General features: G+C 38.6%; 1 protein-coding gene across 1 annotated transcript; it reads left to right on the top strand.

Annotated features, from left to right (window-relative positions):
- The first annotated feature begins 11454 nt into the window (after positions 1–11454).
- On the top strand, positions 11455–22889 carry XB5796436.S (provisional ortholog of microsomal glutathione S-transferase 3 S homeolog). Its single transcript, XM_018249590.2, has 3 exons — positions 11455–11711; positions 21266–21338; positions 22688–22889. Exons 1-3 carry the CDS (start codon positions 11580–11582, stop codon positions 22786–22788), a joined length of 306 nt encoding a protein of 101 aa, XP_018105079.1. The 5' UTR covers positions 11455–11579; the 3' UTR covers positions 22789–22889.
- The last annotated feature ends 407 nt before the right edge of the window (positions 22890–23296 follow it).

Here is a 23296-nt window from a genome sequence, read left to right as displayed (position 1 = left end):
ACCTGTTGACTTTGTCAAAAATTCAAGAAAACAGGGAAAATTGGCAAAAATGGACAGAAGTCCATGGGCGTCAGTTTTTTTTCGCTATGCCAATTTTTTTTCACCCATTGGAGTCTATGGACATCATATTTGCGACTAAACTTGCCAAAAAATTACGCTGATCACTATTCATTAGAGGTAAATGAAATCTCTAATTTATATACTGTACTGTATCCACTCTGGCTCATTTTCTCAGTTTATTTCGTAAAAAATATTTGTGATATTTGTGATTCCACAGATACTCTTGGAAACACCCTCAGTAGTTTTACGTTTATCCATTCAAAAATAAGTTGTTTTAGTGAATATTGTATGGGTTGGGGATGATATAGAGATGTTCATACAGTATGTGTTGTTATTGATGTTTCCAGTTGAATTCTGCAGTTGTGCACAGTTGATTTAGCTTGGGAATTATCAATACAACTTCAGAAGCTATTCCATGGTAACATGATATGAAGGATTCGATTAGCTTTGATTTGTCTGATCCACGCAGACAACAGATATGTAATAAAATGCAGTTTTACTCCATCACTGGCTTTAGGGAATCCAATCATTCATCCATTGTATCATTGCTGCTCCCTAAAGAAATGAAGGAACTACTAGCACATTGCCTAATCTATGGTTAATGTATGTTTGTATGCATATAAAATAATATTACATAGCAGTGAGAGTGCTCACAGTTATCACTCAAGGAACTATGTAATGGAGAGACAGAGGACAGAAACTATTCTCTATAGAGAAAGACTCTATAGAAGAAAGTAACCTGAGCTCCATGTAGCCAAAATTTTACTGATGCTCTTGCTCCCTGTATAGATAGGAATCACCATGTAGCACTTTTTTTGAACCACAGGCTGGCTTGATGGCTTCTAATGAACTTAGGAAGGCAACCATTTGTGGGGTAACAATCCCTCCATCAAAAGTGCCGTTCCTTGCAGCTACTCTAAATAAAGACTCACTACAACAATCAGAGGTTTAATTCATATTTTGTGCATATGTACTATTTACCAAATAAATATAAATACATGCTAAATCTATTTTATTTCTCATTTATTTTTACCATCATAGAAATCACAGTAGCTTATTTCGATTTTTTTTCTTTTTAAGATCATCTCACATGATGTATACTAGTGCCTACTGTTGTGACCCAGCTAATCTGCATTTATTTATATTGGATAAAATATACATGTTCCCTCAGCGCTCCATCGTTAATGTACGCTTTAAGCAATCGAAAATCTGCCCTGTGAGGCAGTTCACTTGAATCAATCATAAAGTGAAATCAGTATATAATCCTTGGGGAGAGAAATACCATATCCAATTTTCTCTTTTCAACTGTTATGTATCCACATCTGCTTTAGTGTGATTTTTCATATATTAAGCTATTGGGCTGTATTTAAAACAGGGACTGTTGGGTTTAAGAGAGTACACATTTGAAAATAAGCCACTTTCCTTCTTATATTAATTATACATATAAAAGCACAAGGTAAGTGTCTAACAGGGGATGCCCATATCCTGCCAGCAACCACTGACAAGGAGTCATACATTAATGATTGCTATTGTTTCTGTTCCATATTGTGAACAATAAACCCACAAAGCCAAGGAGAAAAGTGAAAAAAAATTGCCACTTTGTGCTGGTAGGCAATTGGAACTTATTTTTTGAGCTTTGCACATAGATTTCCTTGAATGTAGACTTCAAGGTCGCTGTAATCCAAAACAGCATAAAGTGCAGACCAAAACTAGAATGGAAATCAATTAAACGAGAACTTAACCCTAAAAATGAATATGGCTAAAAATGCCATATTTTATATACTGAACGTATTGCACCATTTTAAAGTTTCAGCTTCTCAATAGCAGCAATGATCCAGGACTTCAAACTTGTCACAGGGGGTCGCCATCTTGGAAAGTGTCTGTGACACTCACATGCTCAGTGGGCTCTGAGCAGCTGTTGAGAAGCTAAGCTTAGGGGTCGTTGCAACTTATTAAGCAGAAAATGATGTTGAAAATTATGTTGTCCTGTAATATAAGCTTCAAGGCTGATTATTAAATTCTAATGCTAGTTGCACTGGTTTCTGAGCTGCCATGTAGTAATTATCTGTATTAATTACAGCCTTATATTGTGGCATTTATAGTCTGTGTACTGGATATTTTGAGTCTGTCCCTAAACTCAGTAAGTGACAGCAGCACAGAGCATGTGCAGTGAATCAGCAGAAAAGAAGATCGGGAACTACTAGGGCATCTTTGGTGGTACAGATCTTTACTGCTGAAGGGCTGTGGTTGCCTTGGGCTGGTATATGGGCTGGGTAAGTCCAAAATATAATGTACAGCATTTCTAGCCTACTTCTTTAGCTCTCCTTTAACCACAGAACATCAGCAGCAGAACAACTGCACTCTGGGCCCCCTTTTCTGCAAAAAATTCTTCAAAGGGGCCCATTTGGACAGTAGCTCCTACCCAGACCTCCCACCCTCCCTCTCGCAACTGTCGCCTCTCGGCCACTCACACCACAGTTGGTAAGAGCGCAGCTGGGGAGAGGGGGTTTCTTAGAAATAACTGCTGGGGGGGCTCCTGTATTAGAATCAGAGCTGATAATATTAGCAATTTCTTCTGAAGAATCTTCAAAGGGGATACCGATACTGAGAAAATTTCATAAGGTTTATCACCCAGCTAAGCTCTTAGCCATTAAGGTTTTCTTACTGATACTGGAAAGGTCAAAGATGTGGAAAACAGCTTAGTGAAAAACACGGTGGTCTTCAAACAAAACTCAGAAGCGTCTTTAACATCTTTGATAGTTTCTATAATTTCCTCTCAAGAAGTATCTTACAAGCCCTTAATAATAAGCTCAGCCCAAATAGACATAGCATTAATTACTGAAGCTAATATGACTGCTGATGTACTGTACACATCATTTCTACATCCACCCATCTATAGGATAATGCATAACAGAGCAATTTTCTTTGAAAGTTTGGCAACTGGGGCATCATCTTCAGGAGAAATCCAAGATTTGTTTGGTACATTGATAATTTATTCCTCTAGAATGAACAAATTGGAAAATGTCAGTCATTTTTTTTTTTTTGTTAAACAGATGACGTTTTAGTCCTTCAGTTAAAAAGTTTTAAATCATTTTAATGATGTGAGACAGTTACATAGGGTTATAATCACAATGTCAATTTTTTTCAAGGTCAAGAAGACCCCCTTGGTAGTTACATTTTGTAAAGAAATCAACCAGATATTGATTGGACAGGTTTAAAAATCTTGACAACTTGCTTTCCATTGGTTTGGCCCTCTGGCCAAATCTCTTTATAGATATCATCTATCTCAATGTGGGCACATTTTTACGTGTATGACGTGTAATCTTAACATTCATAAATCCATATTTGCAGTATAATGATCTTACTGGGTTTATTTAATGTTTACATTTTTTAGAACACTTAAGGTGTGGTGATCCAAATAACAGAAATCCCCCTTATGTGTCCAAAGCATTCTGGATAATAGGTGCCATAGCTGTATAGTGTTCTAGGTATGAAATTCATCCACACATTTTCTTTGCAGTACCACACTGCCCTCAAGTGTTACATTAATATATTTGTTTATTAGATATTAAGATGTGCGTAAGAACACTAACAGTATCAGTAGCTTTGAGACAGTGTCTTATCTTGGGACAAAAGGATAGAATAATAGAATTTAAACATCATTGTGTATGGTCACTCATATGGTATCTGTGCACGGTGCACCAGTCAGCCAGATAGCCAAAATCATGTGTCCCCAACCTTTTGTAGCCATGAGACACATTCAAATGTAAAGAAAGTTAGGGAGTAACACAAGCATGCAATACGTTCCTATCGGTTCCATATTTGGGTTGTGATTGGCTATTAGTAGCTCCTATGGCAGCCTATAGGAGGCTCTATTTGGCAGTACAAATAGTTTTTTATGCAGCTAAAGTTTTGCCTTCAAGCTATGAATACAAAAAGAAGCACCACTGGGAGCAATATCCAAGGGGTCGTTGAGGAACATGTTACTCATGAGCCACTGGTTGGGGAACATTGGCTTAAAGGGTCCTCCAATTTGTAGATGCAGGTGTTTCCTATATGTTAAGAGGTGGTCCATGCCTGGAAACTCCTTGCTCATTTGGAGAAGGAAATAAATGCAAAATGTGCATAGCCCTCCTCTCTTGGAAATGCATCTGCATGACTGGTGAAAGAAGGCCTGGCTGTATGTAATCCCTACTCATTTAGAATACCAGTGGAATCTGTGCTTTATATAGTGTGTAGTATATTATATTTGTATAGTGGATGTTCTGGATGTAGTGCCTGGCGAATTTTTAAAGAGACAGTACATGATAAATTTCAATATTCAAATTTTTGAATTTTTTCTAATTCAAATCAAATTTGGACTATTTCCTAGTTGAAATACACAAAAAATACCTCGAAATTTGAATTTTTTTCATTCATCTCAACCTTTAATAAATCAGCCCCTAAATATTAAATGCCTGGGTGCTAATAACAAGAAAATGTGCAAAAAAGTACATTTGCATACTATTCATCAGATCTTAAAAATAAAACAAAATCTTTTTATAAAATCACACATTCCAACATTTACATATACTGCATATATATATTTAAGAAGTACATCAACTCATTTAACTAGTTTTCTAAATTAAAATTTGTTTTCTTTTGCGCCTCATCTCATTTATCCACAGTAACGGCTCTATGAGCCTGTTCAATTAAAAAAATCACAAGACAGGGCTTGAACTAGGGGTAGGCAGCTGCCTAGGGTGCAAGAGTAATGAGAATTCAATTCTACAAAAGAGAAGGGACAAGCAGTGCAGAGGGCTGAGGGCTGAGTCGGTTGTTTTGGTTGTTATAAGTTTGTGAGTGAGCAGGTGCTTGTGTTAAAGGAGAACTAAAGCTTAAGGTAGAAATGTTGTACATTATGTTTTGGACTTCAATACCAGCCCAGGGTAACCACAGCCATTTAGAAGTAAAGATCTGGGTCTCCAATGATGCCCCAGTAGCTCCCCATCTTGACATCATTGCAGCTCAGAACCCAGTATAATAAGCATCAGAATTGAATCAGCCCTTTAGCATCAACTTATATGACAGGCAAACCTCAATTTTTGCTTGAGGTTTTGCAATGACACTCTTAACAAAATTCAAGATGGGAAACTCCTGGGACAACTTTGAAGGCCTGGATCATTACTACTGTAGAAATGCTAAACGTTTGGGCTGACTCAATAAGTCTGGTCCCCTGAAGCAGAAAAATGACTGTAGTATTTTCATTCAGATGTCTTAAAGACTAAACTAGTTTCTGCTTCAAAGCCTTAATACCTACATGAGTTTAAATTTAGGTCTATGAAAACAGAAATAAAGCATTTAAACTACATACTTATTGAAAGTTAATACAGATGTCAGAAAAACTGAAAACAGTCATAATAATTCATGGGACGATGGATGAACATTTTACTTAAATACGGAGTTGTGAAAAGTAAATGACTTCCGATATCGAAGTAAACTTATAGCCCAAAACATTCACATAGTGTAATTCAGGAGAAAAAAATCAGTACTGAATTGAAAGTCATATTCAAACAGAGAAACTGTATTTTACACTGCATTAGCATTTGATTTATTTATTTATGTTCAGAAAACTGTACTGAACAGAAAATTGTACTGATTTATTATAAGATGAACACTTTAAGAAACTATTTTTATACTACACTAAGTAGGTCTTTCAACAAGCATGTCAGTTCTGCAGTGTGGCCAGACACTATATATTACACATTTAAAATCATTCTGATGCAGTACTACCCTCTAGGGACCTACTCCAATAGTACACTTTAACTCAAGGCAGTAGTTGCAATTTATATAAACATTGTTTCAGGTGGTTGTTCTTCACCTGCTTCACTACAAAAGTATATTTATTGTAACAGAGTCCAATTTTCTGTAAAAAATAAATACATTTCATTATGAGAAACATTTAAAGCTTTGTGTATCATTAAGACCAAATGGTTCAAGAGTATTTTCTCTCCATTTTGCTTCACTTTGTAAAAACAGGTTTTTTTTCGGTCACCCCCTCTATTAGGTATTTTAACCTCTTCTAGTACAAGCCATCAAACACTTGCCCTAGTATGTTTGTGTTTGAAAAAGTGCTTTCCCACAGGTTTATCAGTTTTGTCTAATTTTGGATTAAATTGGTTATTGATCTCTTCTGCTCATTAATCCTTATTCTCACCTTTCTAGAGGTTTGGCCCATATACATTTTTCCACAAGGGCATTTCAAGCCATATATTACAAAATCAGTGTTACATGTACTGTATTGATTAACAGGTATTTTAGTCCCTTTTAGAGGATGGGTTACAAAGTCCCCTGTTATAATTGAATTGCAACATCCACAATCCAGGCATGGGAATATGTCAACTTTTGGTGTGCTTAAGAATCTGATGGTATTCTGTTTTCGATATACATTTCAATATTGCTAATTTGAATGCATGTAACTGCTTAATACTGATTACTGGCAACACCAAATTGGTTGGATTATCTTGTTAAGCCTTGAACTTCATAGGCAGGTGTGTCCAATCATGAGAAAAGGTATTTAAGGTGGACAATTGCAAGCTGTGCTTCTGTTTGACTCTCCTTGGAAGTGACAGGATGGAATCCTCAAAGCAACTCTCAAAAGATCTGAAAACAAAGATTGTTCAGTATCATGGTTTAGGGGAAGGCTGGTTTAAACTGTCAGTTTCAACTGTAAGGAATGTAATCAGGAAATGGATGGCCACAGGCACAGTTGCTGTAAAATCCAGGTCTGGCAGGCCAAGAAAAATACAACGTTGTTATATGAGGAGGATTGTGAGAATGGTTACAGACAACCCAAAGATCACCTCCAAAGACCTGCAAGAACATCTTGCTGCAGATGGTGTATCTGTACATCATTATACAATTCAGCTCAATTTGCACAAAGAACATCTGTATGGCAGAGTGATGAGAAAGAAGCACTTTCTGCACTCATGCCACAAACAGAGTCGCTTGTTGTATGCAAAAGCTTATTTAGACAAGCCACAGTCATTTTAGAACAAAATGCTTTGGACTGATGAGAGAAAAATTTAGTTATTTGGTCATAACAAAAAGCAATTTGCATGGCAGAAGAAGAACACCGCCGCATTCCAAAAAAACACCTGCTACCTACTGTCAAATTTGGTAGAGGTTCCATCATGCTGTGGGGCTGTGTGGCTATTTTAGGGACTGGGACCCATGTTAAAGTCGATGGTTGGATGAATTCAACCTAAAATCAACAAATTCTTCAGGATAATGTTCAAGCATCAGTCACAAAGTTGAAGTTATGCAGGGGTTGGATATTCCAACAAGACAATGACCCTAAACACACTTCAAAATCTTTATTTATGCAGAGGGAGAAGTACAATATTCTGGAATGGCCGTCACAGTCCCCCGACTTGAATATCATCGAAAAATTTTTGGATGATTTGAAGCAGGCTGTCCATGCTCGGCAGTCATCTCTGAACTGGAGAGATTTTGTATGGAAGAATTGTCACAAATACTGCACTAACAATGGCCGATGTTAGTGTGCTTTCAAAGGTGCCTAATCAAAATTTTCCAGCTAGCCTGATCGATAAGCCAACCGATATCCATGTCTATCCATGTCTTCTGCCAATATCGGTTGGCTCATCTCTCAACATACACGCACTTAAAATTGTATGAAAATTCCTTTTGTACGATATTATCTGTGCATCTATGGCCACCTTAAGTTCTACTCTTTAAGATGAATGACAGATCAATCACCTTAAAGGAGAAAGAAACCCTTTCGGCGCAAAACCCCTCCCCCCGTAGGCCCCCCTCCCTCCTCCCCCCGGCCTACCTCCCGCCCCTGGGCAAATACCTCTAACTTGTTAGTCACCCCTCCATGCAGATCCTCTCTTGCCGGTTGGATCTACTACGCATGTGCCGAAGGTCACGAAGTTTCCGAAAAAAGAAATCGGAAACTTTGTGAAATTCAGGCGCATGCACAGTAGATCCAACCGGCAAATGGCTCCTACTGCGATGCGCCGTCAAACACCGATCAGTACAGGAAGAAGAGCGCTCGGATGAAGATGGCACCCTTGAACTTGGCTAGAGAGGACCTGCACGGAGGGGTGACTAACAAGTTAGGGGCATTTGCCCGGGGGGGGGGAGGTAGGCTGGAGGGGGAGAAGGGAGGGGGGCCTATGGGGGGAGGGGTTTTGCGCCAAAAGGGTTTCCTTCTCCTTTAACAGCGAAGCTGATCCTCATTTCACAGTTGGCTGTATGCTAGAAGGAAGGTCTGAAATGTGTTCCATACTAGATTGCACTGTTGAGAATCTGCAGGTTGCAGACTGCAAACTGAAGGGGATACAATAGAAACACACGCTAAGTGATTTAACCAAAGGAAAGCTCTTCATGGCTAAATAAAGGAAAATTTGCATATACTAAATATAAGACAATATAGAGGAGTGAGAGAGTCTCTTTACTATTGGTCAAGAGTGCAATTTAACTTACTCCTTCTTCATTAACTGACCAGGCCAAAGTGCACCTTCAGGACATACAGTTTTCTTCGCAGGTCATCTTCATTTTCGGTTTCATCCCCATTTAAGGCAATGTATAGGCATTCTCCAAACTGCAAATAGATGAAAAGGGAATGATTTTTAGATACAGCAGAAAAGAAAGAGGATTTACTGCTCTCCTAAAAACGAATTATTAGTGATTTGGCTGAATACAGAACCAAATCTGAATTTGCAAATTCAAATTTGCTAAAAAAATGTAAAAAATGAATCATGCTTGGACAAAAAAGGGCCATATTCAGTTCTCTGGGACTTCTAAGTTACACAACCTTAAGTGATCGGATCTGATTTAGCTGAATGCTTAGTGGCACGTTTATTTAAAAAGTTACATACAAATGTGAATTGCAAACCAACTTTTACTACAATATGCAGAAAATAACTATAGACAAACTATAAAAAACTCTCTCTGTAATGTTGATGCTTAGGAGGCTTGCTCTGTGTCTGCTTTTCTAAATAATGTGGCAGGTCCAGAGTAGTAGACTGGTGTAAAATTCACCTTGCTGTAATTCCATGGGTTGCCAGGGCACAAATAAGCAATCACTCCAAATCCCCCCCACTAACTGCCCTTCAGACTGGTCCCCCTTAGCTAATAATAAGGTTACAGATATATAGAAACATTGGGTTAACAGTCACCCTGCTATAGGTCCAGAGTACAAATAAGCACTCACCACAATTCCCCCCTAACTGGGCCAATTGATACCTATATGATCTGGATGGAAATATAGAAATGCAGGCTAGTCATATGTTCAGGTATCAGATATCTTACCCAGAAACTCATTATCCAGAAAGCTCGGAATTATGGGAAGATTATCTCCTATACAGTCCTTCTTAAAAATAATTTTTAATTTTGTAAATACTTCACATTGTTCTCTGTAGTAATAAAACAGAACCTTGTACTTGTTGGTAACTAAGCTGCATAATTCTATATTGTTGGCAAAACAATCATATTTGGTTTATTTCAGTTTAGCAAACTTTTGGACTTATGGAAAGATCCTTAGGTCTCAAACACTCAGGATAATAGACCCTATACTGTACACCAGGGCCAGGCCGTGCCGGTCGGCTATTCCATGCCCCCCCCCCCCCGTGTGCTCATGCGCACTCAGAAATGTGCACTCCATAGGAAGACGGTGAAGGGAGGTAGGGGGGAGTGACAGAGGGAGGAAGGAGGGGAGGGAGGGAGAGCAGCAGGGGAGGGAGAGACCTGGACTAGGGGTAGGCAGAAAACTTTTGAATAGGTACATGCCCAGCGCCCCCACATTTTTTTGCACAAAACATATTTTACCCCACAGTAGCCCTTTAAACTATTTAGCAGATGTTTTAGGGCAGTGATATCTCCAGTTAACAGTAAGTGACCTGCTTCCAGCATTGGCCACAATTGAACTTACCAATTGTTATTGCTGCAGAATACATCACATGCATCAGACTAAAAATGACAAGATGTGCTCTAGCTTCTCAAACATAAGCAACTATTCTAGCTTTTCCTATAGGTCAGACAATGACGGTAATAACTAACCTGGCCTATTAGAGGCTGGGTCAGTGAAACCCTATGTAAGACCAACCATCGTTGAGTCCTAATGCTGCCTCATTCAGGGGCACTGAATAACCGATTTTTCAATCATGTGCTCCCGCCGTGCATGTCAAAATATTTCCCTCTGTCCTGCCATCCATGATATAACTTATTGTGGCTCTGGCAGACCCCAGACGGTTGTTGGCCCAAAATGCGATCTCCAGAGGGGGCTTAAATTAGGTTGGCTTCCAAATACAGGTGAACTGACATGTCTGTTTCTCCTCTGCTAGAGAAACTCTTAGTCTGAGATTAGCCTAAAGTTTCACACAGTTTTTCATAAATGTAAGGCAGCCTGCCAATTCCCAATGATATCAATGTACTATAGATATCGGTTGCTTTGAGAATCTGGCAGTTTTAAAAATATCACCTGCCAGTGCACCACATTGGCCAGAACGTGATGTATCGGTAGAGGAGGAAGTGAAGAATAGCTGCAGCTCCTCTTAACTTCCTTCTGTTCTGATCATTCATGCTGTTTGTGCAAATGATCATAACAATAGAAAGGCGGCTAAACCGTGTGTAGCCCCTTGTATTCTCTCCGTATGGCCTGTGTATGGCCAATAAGAACAGGAGGAACAAGCTCTTTAAAGTATTGCATAACAGCTAAGTGCTATATAGATAAAGGCATACTTGGCCAAATACTGCCAAGTCACAATAAAACCTAAACACTGTCCCTGCAAATAATAGTAAAAGGGATGACTGCATAACAGGTGTTACTTCAAACGGTAGAAGGTAGGAAATATGGGGCACTCAGGCTATATGAATAGAGAAAATTGAAAAAGAAAAGAAACAGTTGATGGTGCACCCAATTTTTCTGGCCTGCCTTGTTTGTACTTGATCACAGCTAAACATAACTGTTTCTATTACTTAAAACTGTGGTATAATTGAGTTATAAGAAACATTTACATAAGACTAGATTGATACTGTATGTGTTCCCATGTGGCTTTTGTGAGATCTCTGTCTGTCACGATCTTGACAGTAACACTTTTTTTTTCGTTTTTTTAAGGTGAAAAATGTGCTTAAAGGGGAACTCTGGCTTCCAAACTAAAATTTGATAAAGAGGCGCACATAAATGCCATTTTCTATGCTGAAATCCAGCTGTTCTCTTTTGAAATCCTGGCAGGGAAGGAGGGACTAAACACGGATGTTTCAAATTGTACACAGTTTACAGACAGCATGCAGGAACGACATAACCCTAATGATGTTCCTTTCCTTATTGAAATCATGTGTGCAGGGAATTGTGGTGTTTGGAGGATGCAGGCTAAAGACAGGTGAGACAGCAGTTGTGGTTCCACCCACTCACGTGACTCGAGGCAGCTCAAGCAAGATAAAGAGTAGGGATAGATAGCCTTGCAGTTACACAGACAATTCAGGGAAGTTGTGGTTGAGTGTCTAAGGCAGTCATGGCAACCACGATCCACGACGTTCTTCCAAGTAATTTCGCATATGTGATCTTTACTTACATCTACAGCTTGTTCATGATAATGTACCTGAGCATGAAGGTGATGGGTGCAAGGAAGAAGTACGGCGTAAAGGTAATCGTGCAGGGGACGTGTGTCATGTCATGTTTATTCTGGCGGGTGTCAAACTGGGTGTGTTTTGCAACTGCCGCGTTACATTTTTATACACACACCATTTCATTTTTATTGTTTAAATAATTTTAATAATTACATTTGGCATTTACCCTGAGGTGCAATTAAACTATTCCCTCTGGCAAATGGGGTCACTGACCCCTTTTCTACACTGTAAATGCAGAGCTGCCCATGCCTGTTGCTCATTGCGCTAATGAACAAGTGCAATATGCATAGGTGAACATCCTATTCAAATTATTTACACAATACTGTGCAAGAATTTATTTTCATTGATTTCATGATTTTCCTATATTTTTTTGTCAGCCCACCCTTTGTCTTTGTTTTTTCGCAATCCTACCAGGTTCTTATGTGATTTTTAATAGTAATTTTAACACATACTTCTGAGGGCTTCTCATCAGAAGATAAAAGAATATAGGAGGGGTTCTGTGATGGTTAAACATTAGTTGCACCTTTTGCACAGTTTCTAAAAATGTTTCAAAGGAAATCTATCACGTAAAAGCATGCATGCATATGGCATAGGATCAGGGGACACAAGGGCCAGTCTATGTCATGCAAACATGCTAGTTATGCATATGCATGAGCCCTAAGATGGCTACTGGACGCCCTCTGTGGGGTCTGTTATGCCACACCTAGTGGGGGTAGTGAGGGAACAATTTTTATTGGCACAGCTGTAATTCCTAATCTTGAATGGGATGAAATTTATATCTAGGTTATTGACCCTAACAAAATGCTGTGGAAACTATGCTTAAAAAATTACCATTAGGGCAGAGACACACAGGGAGATTAGTCGCCCCGCGACAAATCTCCTCTTCTTCGGGACGACTAATCTTCCTGAACTGCCTTTCCGCCGGCTAGAATAAAAATTGCCAGAGGAATGGCAATCAGAGCACTTTGTTTTCCAAAGTTGCCTCACGAGGAAACTTCGGGCGACTTTGGAAAATGAAGTGCTCCGATTGCCATCCCGCCAGTGATTTTCATTCTAACCAACGGAGATTAATCGCCCCGAAGAAGAGGAGATTTGTCGCTAGGCGACTAATCTCCCCTAATCTGACCGTTCGTCTCTGCCCTCACATTAGTTACAGCAGGATTAGAGGCTATTCTCACAACAATTTACAATCTAATTGGTGTCCCCCAGAGATGAATCAATTAACAGCACAACAATAAAGTTCCACAGTTTGATGGTAAGGCTTCTATTATTGTGCTGTTTTAAATGGGATGTGCTGCAGAGCTTCACCACAAAGTTACATTGATCCAAACACCTTGTGCTCGTTAGTGGGAGGCTTCAGGAGGTAACTTTTGGGAGCTGATGGTACAGGGCCAGTTATTAAATTCTGATGCTATTTTCTGAGCTGCCATGTAATGAGAACCTGAAGTTATTACTAATCAGCCTTGTATTGTGACTTTTGTATTTTAATGTACAGTATATTGTAAATCAGCCCCTACGCTCAGGTAAGTGACACACTGGTATACCAAGTGATAGGAAAATCTTTGGAGGTGCCCGGCACACACAAACAGCTCCTGAACCCTCCAAATCCTGCCCTGCCCCTAGTTGCACGCCCGCACGTGAATATTTAAAGTGGTAGCAACAGCTTGGTTGTGTGGCCACATAAGAATATTTCATTAGTAGTAGTAGTGGTTGGGGAGGGGGGCATTTAGCTATAGAGGAAGCTGACCCCCTTGTCTGGGCCCCCCTGCTCCTCTATAGTAGGGAATCAGTTGAAAAGAAGATGGCAAGTGTTGGAATGTAAGTTCTTCCTGCATTCATCAAGTATCAGGAGTCAGCAGTTGTTGGAAAGTTCTTTTATTTCCAGAGGAAAATTATACAAAAAAAAAAACAGAAGAAAAGTATTTTTTCACAGAAAGCACTGTGATAACTCCATATAACAAAAATAAACAGGGTACTTTGCAACTACCCCTTTCCAGGCAGCTACCCTCTGCACTCAGACTGCTTGCTCTGAGATCAGGAGTTCTACTAAACAGCATTTTGTATGTTCTTTAAGTAGGTAAGTCTGCCTTTCCCAGCAGCCCATGCTCTTAAAGACACATTCAGCTACAACAAAGTTGAAATTATTAACAAAATAATACCTTCATATACATTTTGCTTCCTATCTCCCCATAATAGGAGCTTACAATCTTATTATTCACAAAACAAACACAGGCAAAACCCCATTATCAGCATATAAGAAAAACACATTTTGCTTACATGTGACCTGCTGCAGCTTTTACCAATTGGTAATTAAGCTCAGTGCTTGCATCCTGCAAACACCCAGTGCTTAGGTTTTGCTCCCATTATACCAAATGGGAACAGACACACTTGGTAAGTAATATTTTTAATTCTTGTAATGCTGGGTAAAATGTGGAGAGCATAGTTTATTACTTTGTCTGCATAGCAAGAAAAATGGGAAGAAAAAGAGATTTGCTGGCCAGCAATAGAGAGAGAGGAAAAGCATTTATATCACACATACAGGCAGACAAAATAAACCACTGTGCATATCCTAACATACCCTCCAGCTTAAGTGGAAGCTTGTTCTTCCACAAACTCTTCCTGGACTTCAGTACCAAACCTAGATAGGTGATCAGCATTTTTATGCTGACTCCCTGGTTTGTAATTTACTGTAAACTTGTAAGGTTGTAACGCCAGGTACCATCTTGCTAAACGAGCATTGTTATTTCTCATTTGGTTCAACCAATATAATGGATGATGATCGGAAACTAAAACAAATTCCTTTCCGGTCAGATAATAACGTAAACTCTCTATGGCCCACTTAATGGCCAAACATTCCTTTTCTATAGTGGAATATTTCTGTTCTCTTGGAAACAACTTTCTGCTAATGAATAAAATTGGGTGTTCTTTCTCATCTTGAATTTGGCACAAAACAGCTCCTATACCTCTCTCTGACGCATCAACCTGCACTTGAAATGGTAATGAGAAGTTTGGATTAGTCAAGACTGGAGCTGTGCAAAGTTTTTCTTTTAGAATTGTAAATGCTTTGTCACAATCTGGTGTCCACTCAACAACATTCCTTCGGGTCTTTTTTGTAAGATCACTAAGACAAGCTGTTAAGTCAGAGAAATTTGAGATAAAACGGCGGTAATAACCTGCTAGTCCTAAAAAAGACCTAACTTCTTTTTTCGTCTTAGGAACAGGGGCTTCTTTTACTGCCTTTACCTTCGAAGTTTCTGGTTTAACTTTGCCATTACCTATCACATATCCTAGATAAGAGGTTTCTTTTTGTGCTATAGAGCATTTGGTTGGATTTATTGTAAGTCCAGCATTCGAAATGGCACAAATAACTTTCTCTAAATGGACAAGATGAGACTTCCAATCTGAGCTAAATATAATGACATCGTCAAGATAAGCAGCACAGTATGAACTGTGTGGCTTTGTCACTATATCCATTAGACGCTGAAATGTGGCTGGGGCCCCGTGTAACCCAAATGGCATACGTGTAAACTGAAATAACCCTTGGGGTGTAGCAAATGCAGTTTTCTCACGGGATTCTTTATCCAATAAAATCTGCCAGTAACCTTTTGTTAGATCAAATGTAGAGATATATTGGGCTTCACCCAGCTGGCTAATCATATTGTCAATGAGGGGCATTGGATAAGAGTCAAATTTTGAAACTTGATTAATTTTTCTGAAGTCTATGCAAAATCGCTTTTCCCCATTTTTCTTGGGTACAATGACAATCGGAGAACACCATGGGCTAGTAGATGGTTCAATGACACCTAGCTCTAACATATTTTCCAATTCTGCCTCTATTATTGGTTTAAGTTTCTCTGGTACCCTGTAGGGTTTTTGATGTATTGGTTTTGCATCCCCAGTGTCAATAATGTGTTTAACTACATTAGTATGACCGGGTTTAGATACAAATGTTGCCTTGTGTTTCTTAAACAACAGATCTAAGTCTGTGTTCTGCTTAGATGTCAGTTCTGTACCCCTTTTTAGGTCTGATAATTCAGAACAATTATGGGACAAACTAGAATAAGCTTGCTCAATGACATTTGGGCAACATTCTGAGAGAATAGTGCACACACTAGAAGACCTGTCAACCCACTTTTTTAATAAATTGGCATGAAAAATTTTCTTTTGCTGTGTTCTACCAGGCATAAAAATTTCATAGTCTACTGGACCAGTCTGACGTATTATTTTAAATGGTCCTTGCCATTTAGCTAGCAACTTATTCTCAGAAGATGGTAATAAAAGTAGAACTTTGTCACCTGGTGAAAAATGTTTCTCTTTGGCATTTTTGTCATACCATTGCTTCATGTGTGACTGTGATTCAGTGAGGTTAGCTTTGGCAAATTCAGTCATCTGATTTAACCTGTCTCTCATAGAAATCACATAATCCACCAAATTCTTTTGTTGAAATTTAGGTTTCTCCCAGTTTTCCTTAATAACATCTAGTGGTCCTCTTGGCCGCCTGCCATAAAGCAGCTCAAATGGAGAGAAGCCACTGGATGCTTGAGGAACCTCCCTATATGCAAATAATAGATATGGGAGTAATTGATCCCAATGTTTTGGATCTTGACTTACAAACTTCCTGAGCATTTTTTTTAGCGTTTGATTAAAACGCTCAACCAGACCATCAGTTTGTGGATGGTATGGAGAGGTTCTTACCGCTTGTATACCCAGAAGCTGGTTTATCTGTCTCATTAGACTGGACTGGAAATTTGAACCTTGGTCTGTAAGTATAGTTTGAGGAATACCCATGTGGCTAAACAGTTTAATCAGTTCTTCTGCAATTTTCCTGGTAGTGATACTTCTCAAAGGAATAGCCTCTGGATAGCGAGTCATATAATCACTCACAACTAATATATATTGGTTTCCTTTACTGCTTTTTTGCAAAGGACCAACGATATCCATGGCTACTCTTTCAAATGGAGTATCAACCAAAGGAACTGGAACCAGTTTAGATTTTTTTCCACCTGGAGAAGAATATTGACATTCGGCACAGGATTCACAGAAAGTAGCCACATCTGAATGTATATTTGGCCAAAAAAAACGATTTAATATTCTGGCCACCATTTTCTTTCTACCCAAATGGCCTGCTAATGGTATAGAATGAGCTATTTCCATAATTGGCTCTCTGTACTCTGAAGGTACCACTAATTGCCATACTTGTTCTTTAGTTTGGGGGTGTTCACACACACGATATAATGTACCATTTTTTAATTGGAAACAAGGAAAATGTTCAAGTTTGTTTCTCCCTTCATTTGCCTCAGTGAACAGTGGGCAAAGGGTGATATCTTGCAATTGCTTAGCAGAAATATCCACCTCCCACTTCAGAGATTTAAATGGTTCCCCTTGTAGAACAGAATTTGAATTTTGAGACCTCCAATTTTCACAGGCAAGCCTCTTTTCCCTTCTAGAAAGGTGACCTTTACCTGTACCCTGAAATATTTCACCCAAGTTTTCAGCTGTAGTCTGGCTTTTAACTTGAGACCTTGTTGACACAGCAGACACCTTACTGTCCCTGTTCAATATATCACTGAAACCAGGTGTATCTTGCCCCAAAATAACAGGGTAAGGTAAGTTAGGTACTATGCCCATCTCCAACGACACCCGTGTATTGGCTATTTCCACAGGTAGTACTGTCTTAGGGTATATTTTTGTGTCCCCGTGAACACACTTCAAAGGTAACTGACCAGTGACATTTGGGGAAGCTAGCAATTTGGACCGAATTAAAGATTGTTGGCTCCCTGTATCAACTAAAGCTTTTACAGTTTGGGAGTTGATTTTGACAGGTTGTAAATAATCATTCACCACACCAACACAATTTGTAACAGTCTCCTTGCCAGACTTTACCCTCTTACTTAAACAGTCTTTGGCTAAATGTCCCACTTTATGACACAAGAAACAGATAACATCTTTAGTGTGACCTTTGTTTTTAAAGTGTCTTGTCTGGGTTTATCACCACTGCCAACAACTGGAGTAGCTCTTACCATATGCATCTTACGTGATAGTCCTTTTCTTGCGAGTAAATAATTCTCTGCCAATATCACAGCCTGGTCACCGCTCTCTGGCTGATGCTCCTTTAGCCAAACTCTCAACGGTTCAGGAAGGATTTCTAGAAACTGTTCAAGAATAATGGTTTGCAAGACTTGTTGGACAGTCTTATTTTCTGGATCAATCCACTTTTGGCACAATTCAGTCAGACGCGTATAGGTCTCTCTGGGTCCCTCCTTTTCAATGTAGATATAGCCTCTGAACCTCTGTCGGAAGGTCTCCGTGTGAATATTATACCGCCTCAAAATGGAACTTTTGACTTTTTGATAGTCCCCAGCATCCTCAATCCTCATTTGGCTATATGCTTGCTGAGCCTTGCTGGTGAGGAAGGGTGCAAGATGAATGACCCATTGATTTTCTGGCCATTGACTTGCTTGAGCAACTCTCTCAAATACTGTCAAATATGCTTCTATGTCATCAGTCTCTGAAAGTTTAGTGAGTTTTAAACTTGGCACAGGAGGCATATTATGCTGCATTGCTTGCAGTAACTTGAGAAACTGGTCATCTCTCTTTGCTCTCTCAGCTTCCTGATGCCTCAACTCATCCTTACGTTGCTGTTCCTCTTTTTCCATACGATACCTTTCTTGCTCACGATAAAATCTCTCCTCCTCCAGTCTGCGCTGGTCACCTATTTCTTGGCGCTTTACCAACCAGACTAAAAGTTCTTCCACATTTTTAGGAGTGGTCCCAGTCTCAGTTGAAATTTTAGCACCATCATCAGATATAGCGCCCTCCTCCGGAGGTTCCTCTGGGATCAAAGGTTCACGCTGCTTTGGCCTGGCTCCTGCCATCTTGGCTATTTGATGTGATCTCTCCGTCACTTTAAGACTTTTGCCAGACTGTTTCAGGAGCTCAGCTTCCTTTGCGCGTCTCCTTATGAATTCCCTTCCACGTGCTTTTACTCCTGCCATGCAGTGCTTAGTTCAACACCAAATGCAATCTCACCGCAGCCACCATATGTTGGAATGTAAGTTCTTCCTGCATTCATCAAGTATCAGGAGTCAGCAGTTGTTGGAAAGTTCTTTTATTTCCAGAGGAAAATTATACAAAAAAAAAAACAGAAGAAAAGTATTTTTTCACAGAAAGCACTGTGATAACTCCATATAACAAAAATAAACAGGGTACTTTGCAACTACCCCTTTCCAGGCAGCTACCCTCTGCACTCAGACTGCTTGCTCTGAGATCAGGAGTTCTACTAAACAGCATTTTGTATGTTCTTTAAGTAGGTAAGTCTGCCTTTCCCAGCAGCCCATGCTCTTAAAGACACATTCAGCTACAACAAAGTTGAAATTATTAACAAAATAATACCTTCATATACATTTTGCTTCCTATCTCCCCATAATAGGAGCTTACAATCTTATTATTCACAAAACAAACACAGGCAAAACCCCATTATCAGCATATAAGAAAAACACATTTTGCTTACATGTGACCTGCTGCAGCTTTTACCAATTGGTAATTAAGCTCAGTGCTTGCATCCTGCAAACACCCAGTGCTTAGGTTTTGCTCCCATTATACCAAATGGGAACAGACACACTTGGTAAGTAATATTTTTAATTCTTGTAATGCTGGGTAAAATGTGGAGAGCATAGTTTATTACTTTGTCTGCATAGCAAGAAAAATGGGAAGAAAAAGAGATTTGCTGGCCAGCAATAGAGAGAGAGGAAAAGCATTTATATCACACATACAGGCAGACAAAATAAACCACTGTGCATATCCTAACAGCAAGTTACTGGGGCATACTTGGAGGTGCTGATTTTCACTGCTAAATAGCTGTGGTTGCTTTGAGCTGAATATAACAAGCACCATTTCTAGCCTACCTCTTTAGCTTTAGTTCTCCTATAAGATAAGATAAGAACCATCTGTGAAAGTCAGTCATTCATTATTGCAAATTCACTATTTATTTTACTACAAAATAGTATATCAGTGAAAAGATAACAACAAAGGGAAGCAACACCATTTTAATCACCACTTCTGTAAATCCTTTACTTATAAATCAAACACCCACCCTGACATTCCATTTTAACCTCATGCACATACATTTTATCTGGATTTTTTTAATGAAACCATAGGATTAAAATAACTATTATGGTGTTAAAAACTACTATATACAGCCTAAAGAACCACTGAACTAGTGTTCTAGTACATAGGTTGCACCAACCTGTGGACCCATTTTGATGCTGATTTTTAAGCTCAAATCGGGAGAGGGATACAGCATTGGAACTGCTGCCTCAGGATCATCCCTGATCGCTGCTGCTGATTCTTCCAATATTAACGCAATTCTGATATCACTTCTAAGTTCAGTTTGCGCCATTTCCAGTGTTAGGACGAGAGTGACTCATGTGCCTGACCCTGGACCCCATTGATTTATACAGTAATTTGGCTGGTTTTAGGTGGTAAATAGTAGAATACGAGTTCTTAAAGGGCCAGAGTTTGATGAATCTTGAAATTCAATCTTAAACTCGAATCGAGTTTGGATAATTCACAACTCGAATTTGAGAGTTTTGACCAAAAAACTAATTTGAATTTGAATTTTCACTTTGACCCTTAATAAATTGTTTAATGAGACTCCAAGCAATAGTGTAGTAACAGTTTCCGTTAAGCAAAGAATAATATTTATAGGAAACCAAAAAGTATGCCTTTAATAATATAGTATGTCCAATATGTCCTAATAAATATTTTATATTTTTTAAATTTATTGGCCCTTCATTCTTTTGGAGGAACTCACAATTATTGGAATGTTTTTGTAGTTCACCTTTAAGCTAAATTTTAATATGTTATAAAAGGGTCGGTTCTAAGCAACTTTTCATTTGGTCTTCATTATTTATTATAGTTTTTTAATTATTTGCTTTTTTTCTTCTGATGCTCCATAAAGCTGCAAATTTATTCTTGTTACTTTCTATTACTCATCTTTCTATTCATGCCCTTTCCTATTCATATTCCTGTCTCTTATTCATATCAAGGCACGGTTGCTAGTGTAATTTGTACCATAGCAACCAGATGGCTGAAATGGCAAACTGGAGAGCTGCTGAATAAAAAATAACTCAAAAACGACAAATAATAAAAAATTAAAACCCAAGAGCAAATTTTCTCAGAATATCACTCTCTACGTCATATTAAGGGGCACATTTACTATGGGTCGAATATCGAGGGTTAATTAACCCTCGATATTCGACCATCAAAGTTAAATCCTTCGACTTCGAATATCGAAGCCGAAGGATTTACCGCAATTCGGAAAAATCGTTCGTTCGATCGATTTTAATTCATCGATCGAACGATTTTCCTTCGATCACAAATTGCTAGGAAAGCCTATGGGGACCTTCCCCATAGGCTAACATTGGTGCTCTGTAGGTTTTAGGTGGCGAAGTAGGTGGTCGAAGTTTTTTTTAAAGAGACAGTACTTCGACTATCGAATGGTCGAATAGTTGAACGATTTTTAGTTCGAATCGTTCGTTTATTACTGTTACTATTTATTACTCTTTTTCAGCTGGCTGCTGCAGTTCGTGGAGCAATATGGGTGACTAGCCGCTTTTCATATGCCTCAGGATATTACACTGGAGGTAAGACTCTGCCTTAATTGAACTTTATTCTAGATAAAATTACAAAGTGTTTTTAAAATGCATATTCAGTAGGGAGTAGTCCTAGCAGTTTCACTTAGGATGGTGTTGTAGTGTTTTGCCTTCTTTACACGCTCAATATATCTAGCCACACATAGATGGACATTTACACAGTGTAGTCATTTTCTGAATGACAATATGGTATGACCTTCTGCAAATTCTTGTGACTTTGGGAAAGTACTGCAAATGTTTTACCACTAGTGATTTACTTTATCACCAGTGGAAAAGCATTTACAGGAAATTAGAAGAAGAGGTTTGTTGCTTCGTTGTAGCCCGAAGTTTTTCTTTAAATAAAATTGCCCCCCACCAAAAAAAAGTCAGTCCCTTAGTATTTTATATAATGTCCTGTTCTAAGCAACTTTTTAGTTGTTCTTTTTCTGTTTTTTATAATTATTTACATTCCGATTCTGCTTATTTCCAGGGTGCAAATGGGAGTCACTGCCAAAAAAAACTATTGCTCTGTGAGGCTACAATTATAGTGTTACTTTTTACTCCTGATATTTTATGCAGTCCTTTTCCTATTCCAGTCATTTAAACAACTGCTTGGATGCTAGGCTAAATTGGAATTAAGCAAGCCCCCACATGGAGGAAGCAACTGTAGCCAAACTTTGGAAAGAAGAAAAGAAAAAAAATAGATAAACGTTAGAATTGAGGTATTTGCTTACTAGCAGGTTATATAGATCCTTGGAGAATATCGGAGTGGATTTCAGGCGAATCTGAAGGAAGGTGCAGGCATGGTCAGATTTGGAAGATTAGGATTTTTGTCGTATGCGATTGGTAGCCTCTTTGATTCAGAGTATTTTAGTAGCTATATTCCAACTTTCACTTCTTTCTAGCAATGTTTTCTCTTGGTGCACACTGTACTGAAGTTAGAAAGCATCTAGACTTTTCAGACCACATTACATAGAGTATTAGCAGTTATAACCAGCTTGTCCTGCATTGCAGATCAATATACTGTATATTTAATCAAGAACCAATAGTCCATGAGCCATATGCAAAGGTAATACTGTATATTTAACATAGAAATCTGTTGCATATAAGAACAATATATAGTTTTCCAGGAGCAAAGAAGGCAAACTGCAGGATGTGTCTTCTTATCTAATCATGATAAGGTAGATGAAAAAATGGGGCAGCTTCAGATTCCACAGTTTTTAAAAGAGTATTACATAAAAGTTTATAATCTGTGAGAGGCCACTATTCCAATGATACTCAGCAGAAGGGTACAGAACAAAAATATATGTTTGTGCACAAGTCATTTCTTAATGTAATTTTCTTAATGTTGCTCTTTGCAGACCCTGAGAAGAGACGGAGAGGAATTTATGGCTACATTGGATATTTTGGATTGATGCTGCTGTCTATAGCTACTGCACTACAGCTTCTCCACGTTATTTGATGAAACCACCTTTTCTGGTCACCCAAGAAAACATTCTGATGAAATCAACCAATGTATGTCTTCTGTTGAAAGAAGCAAATGAACAGATTGTTATATTTTAATGAGTTCTATTTTGTCTTATTTTGTTAAACCATTGCTTATAATAGGTTAGTGCTACATTTTGACAAACTTTTTTGAATTTTTTTAGCTTAATAGCTGTAATGTGATGTTCTGCATTTGTTAGTGTCTTGAAAAAAATTGACAGGGAAATGTTCTCATAGCCATTCCTTGAAGCGTGCCCCCATTAAATTGACAGTTCACCATAAAAGCCAGCTTACATAGTTACATAGTTAAATCGGTTTGAAAAAAGACAAAGTCCATCAAGTTCAACCCCTCCAAATGAAAACCCAGCATCCATACACACACCCCTCCATACTTTAACATAAATTATATCTACCCATACCTATACTAACTATAGAGCTTAGTATCAGAATAGCCTTTGATTTTATGTCTGTCCAAAAAATCCAAG

This window comes from Xenopus laevis, chromosome 2S (genome assembly GCF_017654675.1).
Source record: "Xenopus laevis strain J_2021 chromosome 2S, Xenopus_laevis_v10.1, whole genome shotgun sequence".
Lineage (NCBI taxonomy): Eukaryota > Metazoa > Chordata > Amphibia > Anura > Pipidae > Xenopus > Xenopus laevis.
This window is presented reverse-complemented; position numbering and strand designations above follow the sequence as displayed.

Coding starts and splice junctions, on each gene's coding strand:
- XB5796436.S (XM_018249590.2), top strand. CDS start 11,580: ATGGCAACCACGATCCACGACGTTCTTCCAAGTAATTTCGCATATGTG. Junction 11,712..21,265: donor GGAAGAAGTACGGCGTAAAG/GTAATCGTGCAG, acceptor ACTCTTTTTCAG/CTGGCTGCTGCAGTTCGTGG. Junction 21,339..22,687: donor CTCAGGATATTACACTGGAG/GTAAGACTCTGC, acceptor TGCTCTTTGCAG/ACCCTGAGAAGAGACGGAGA.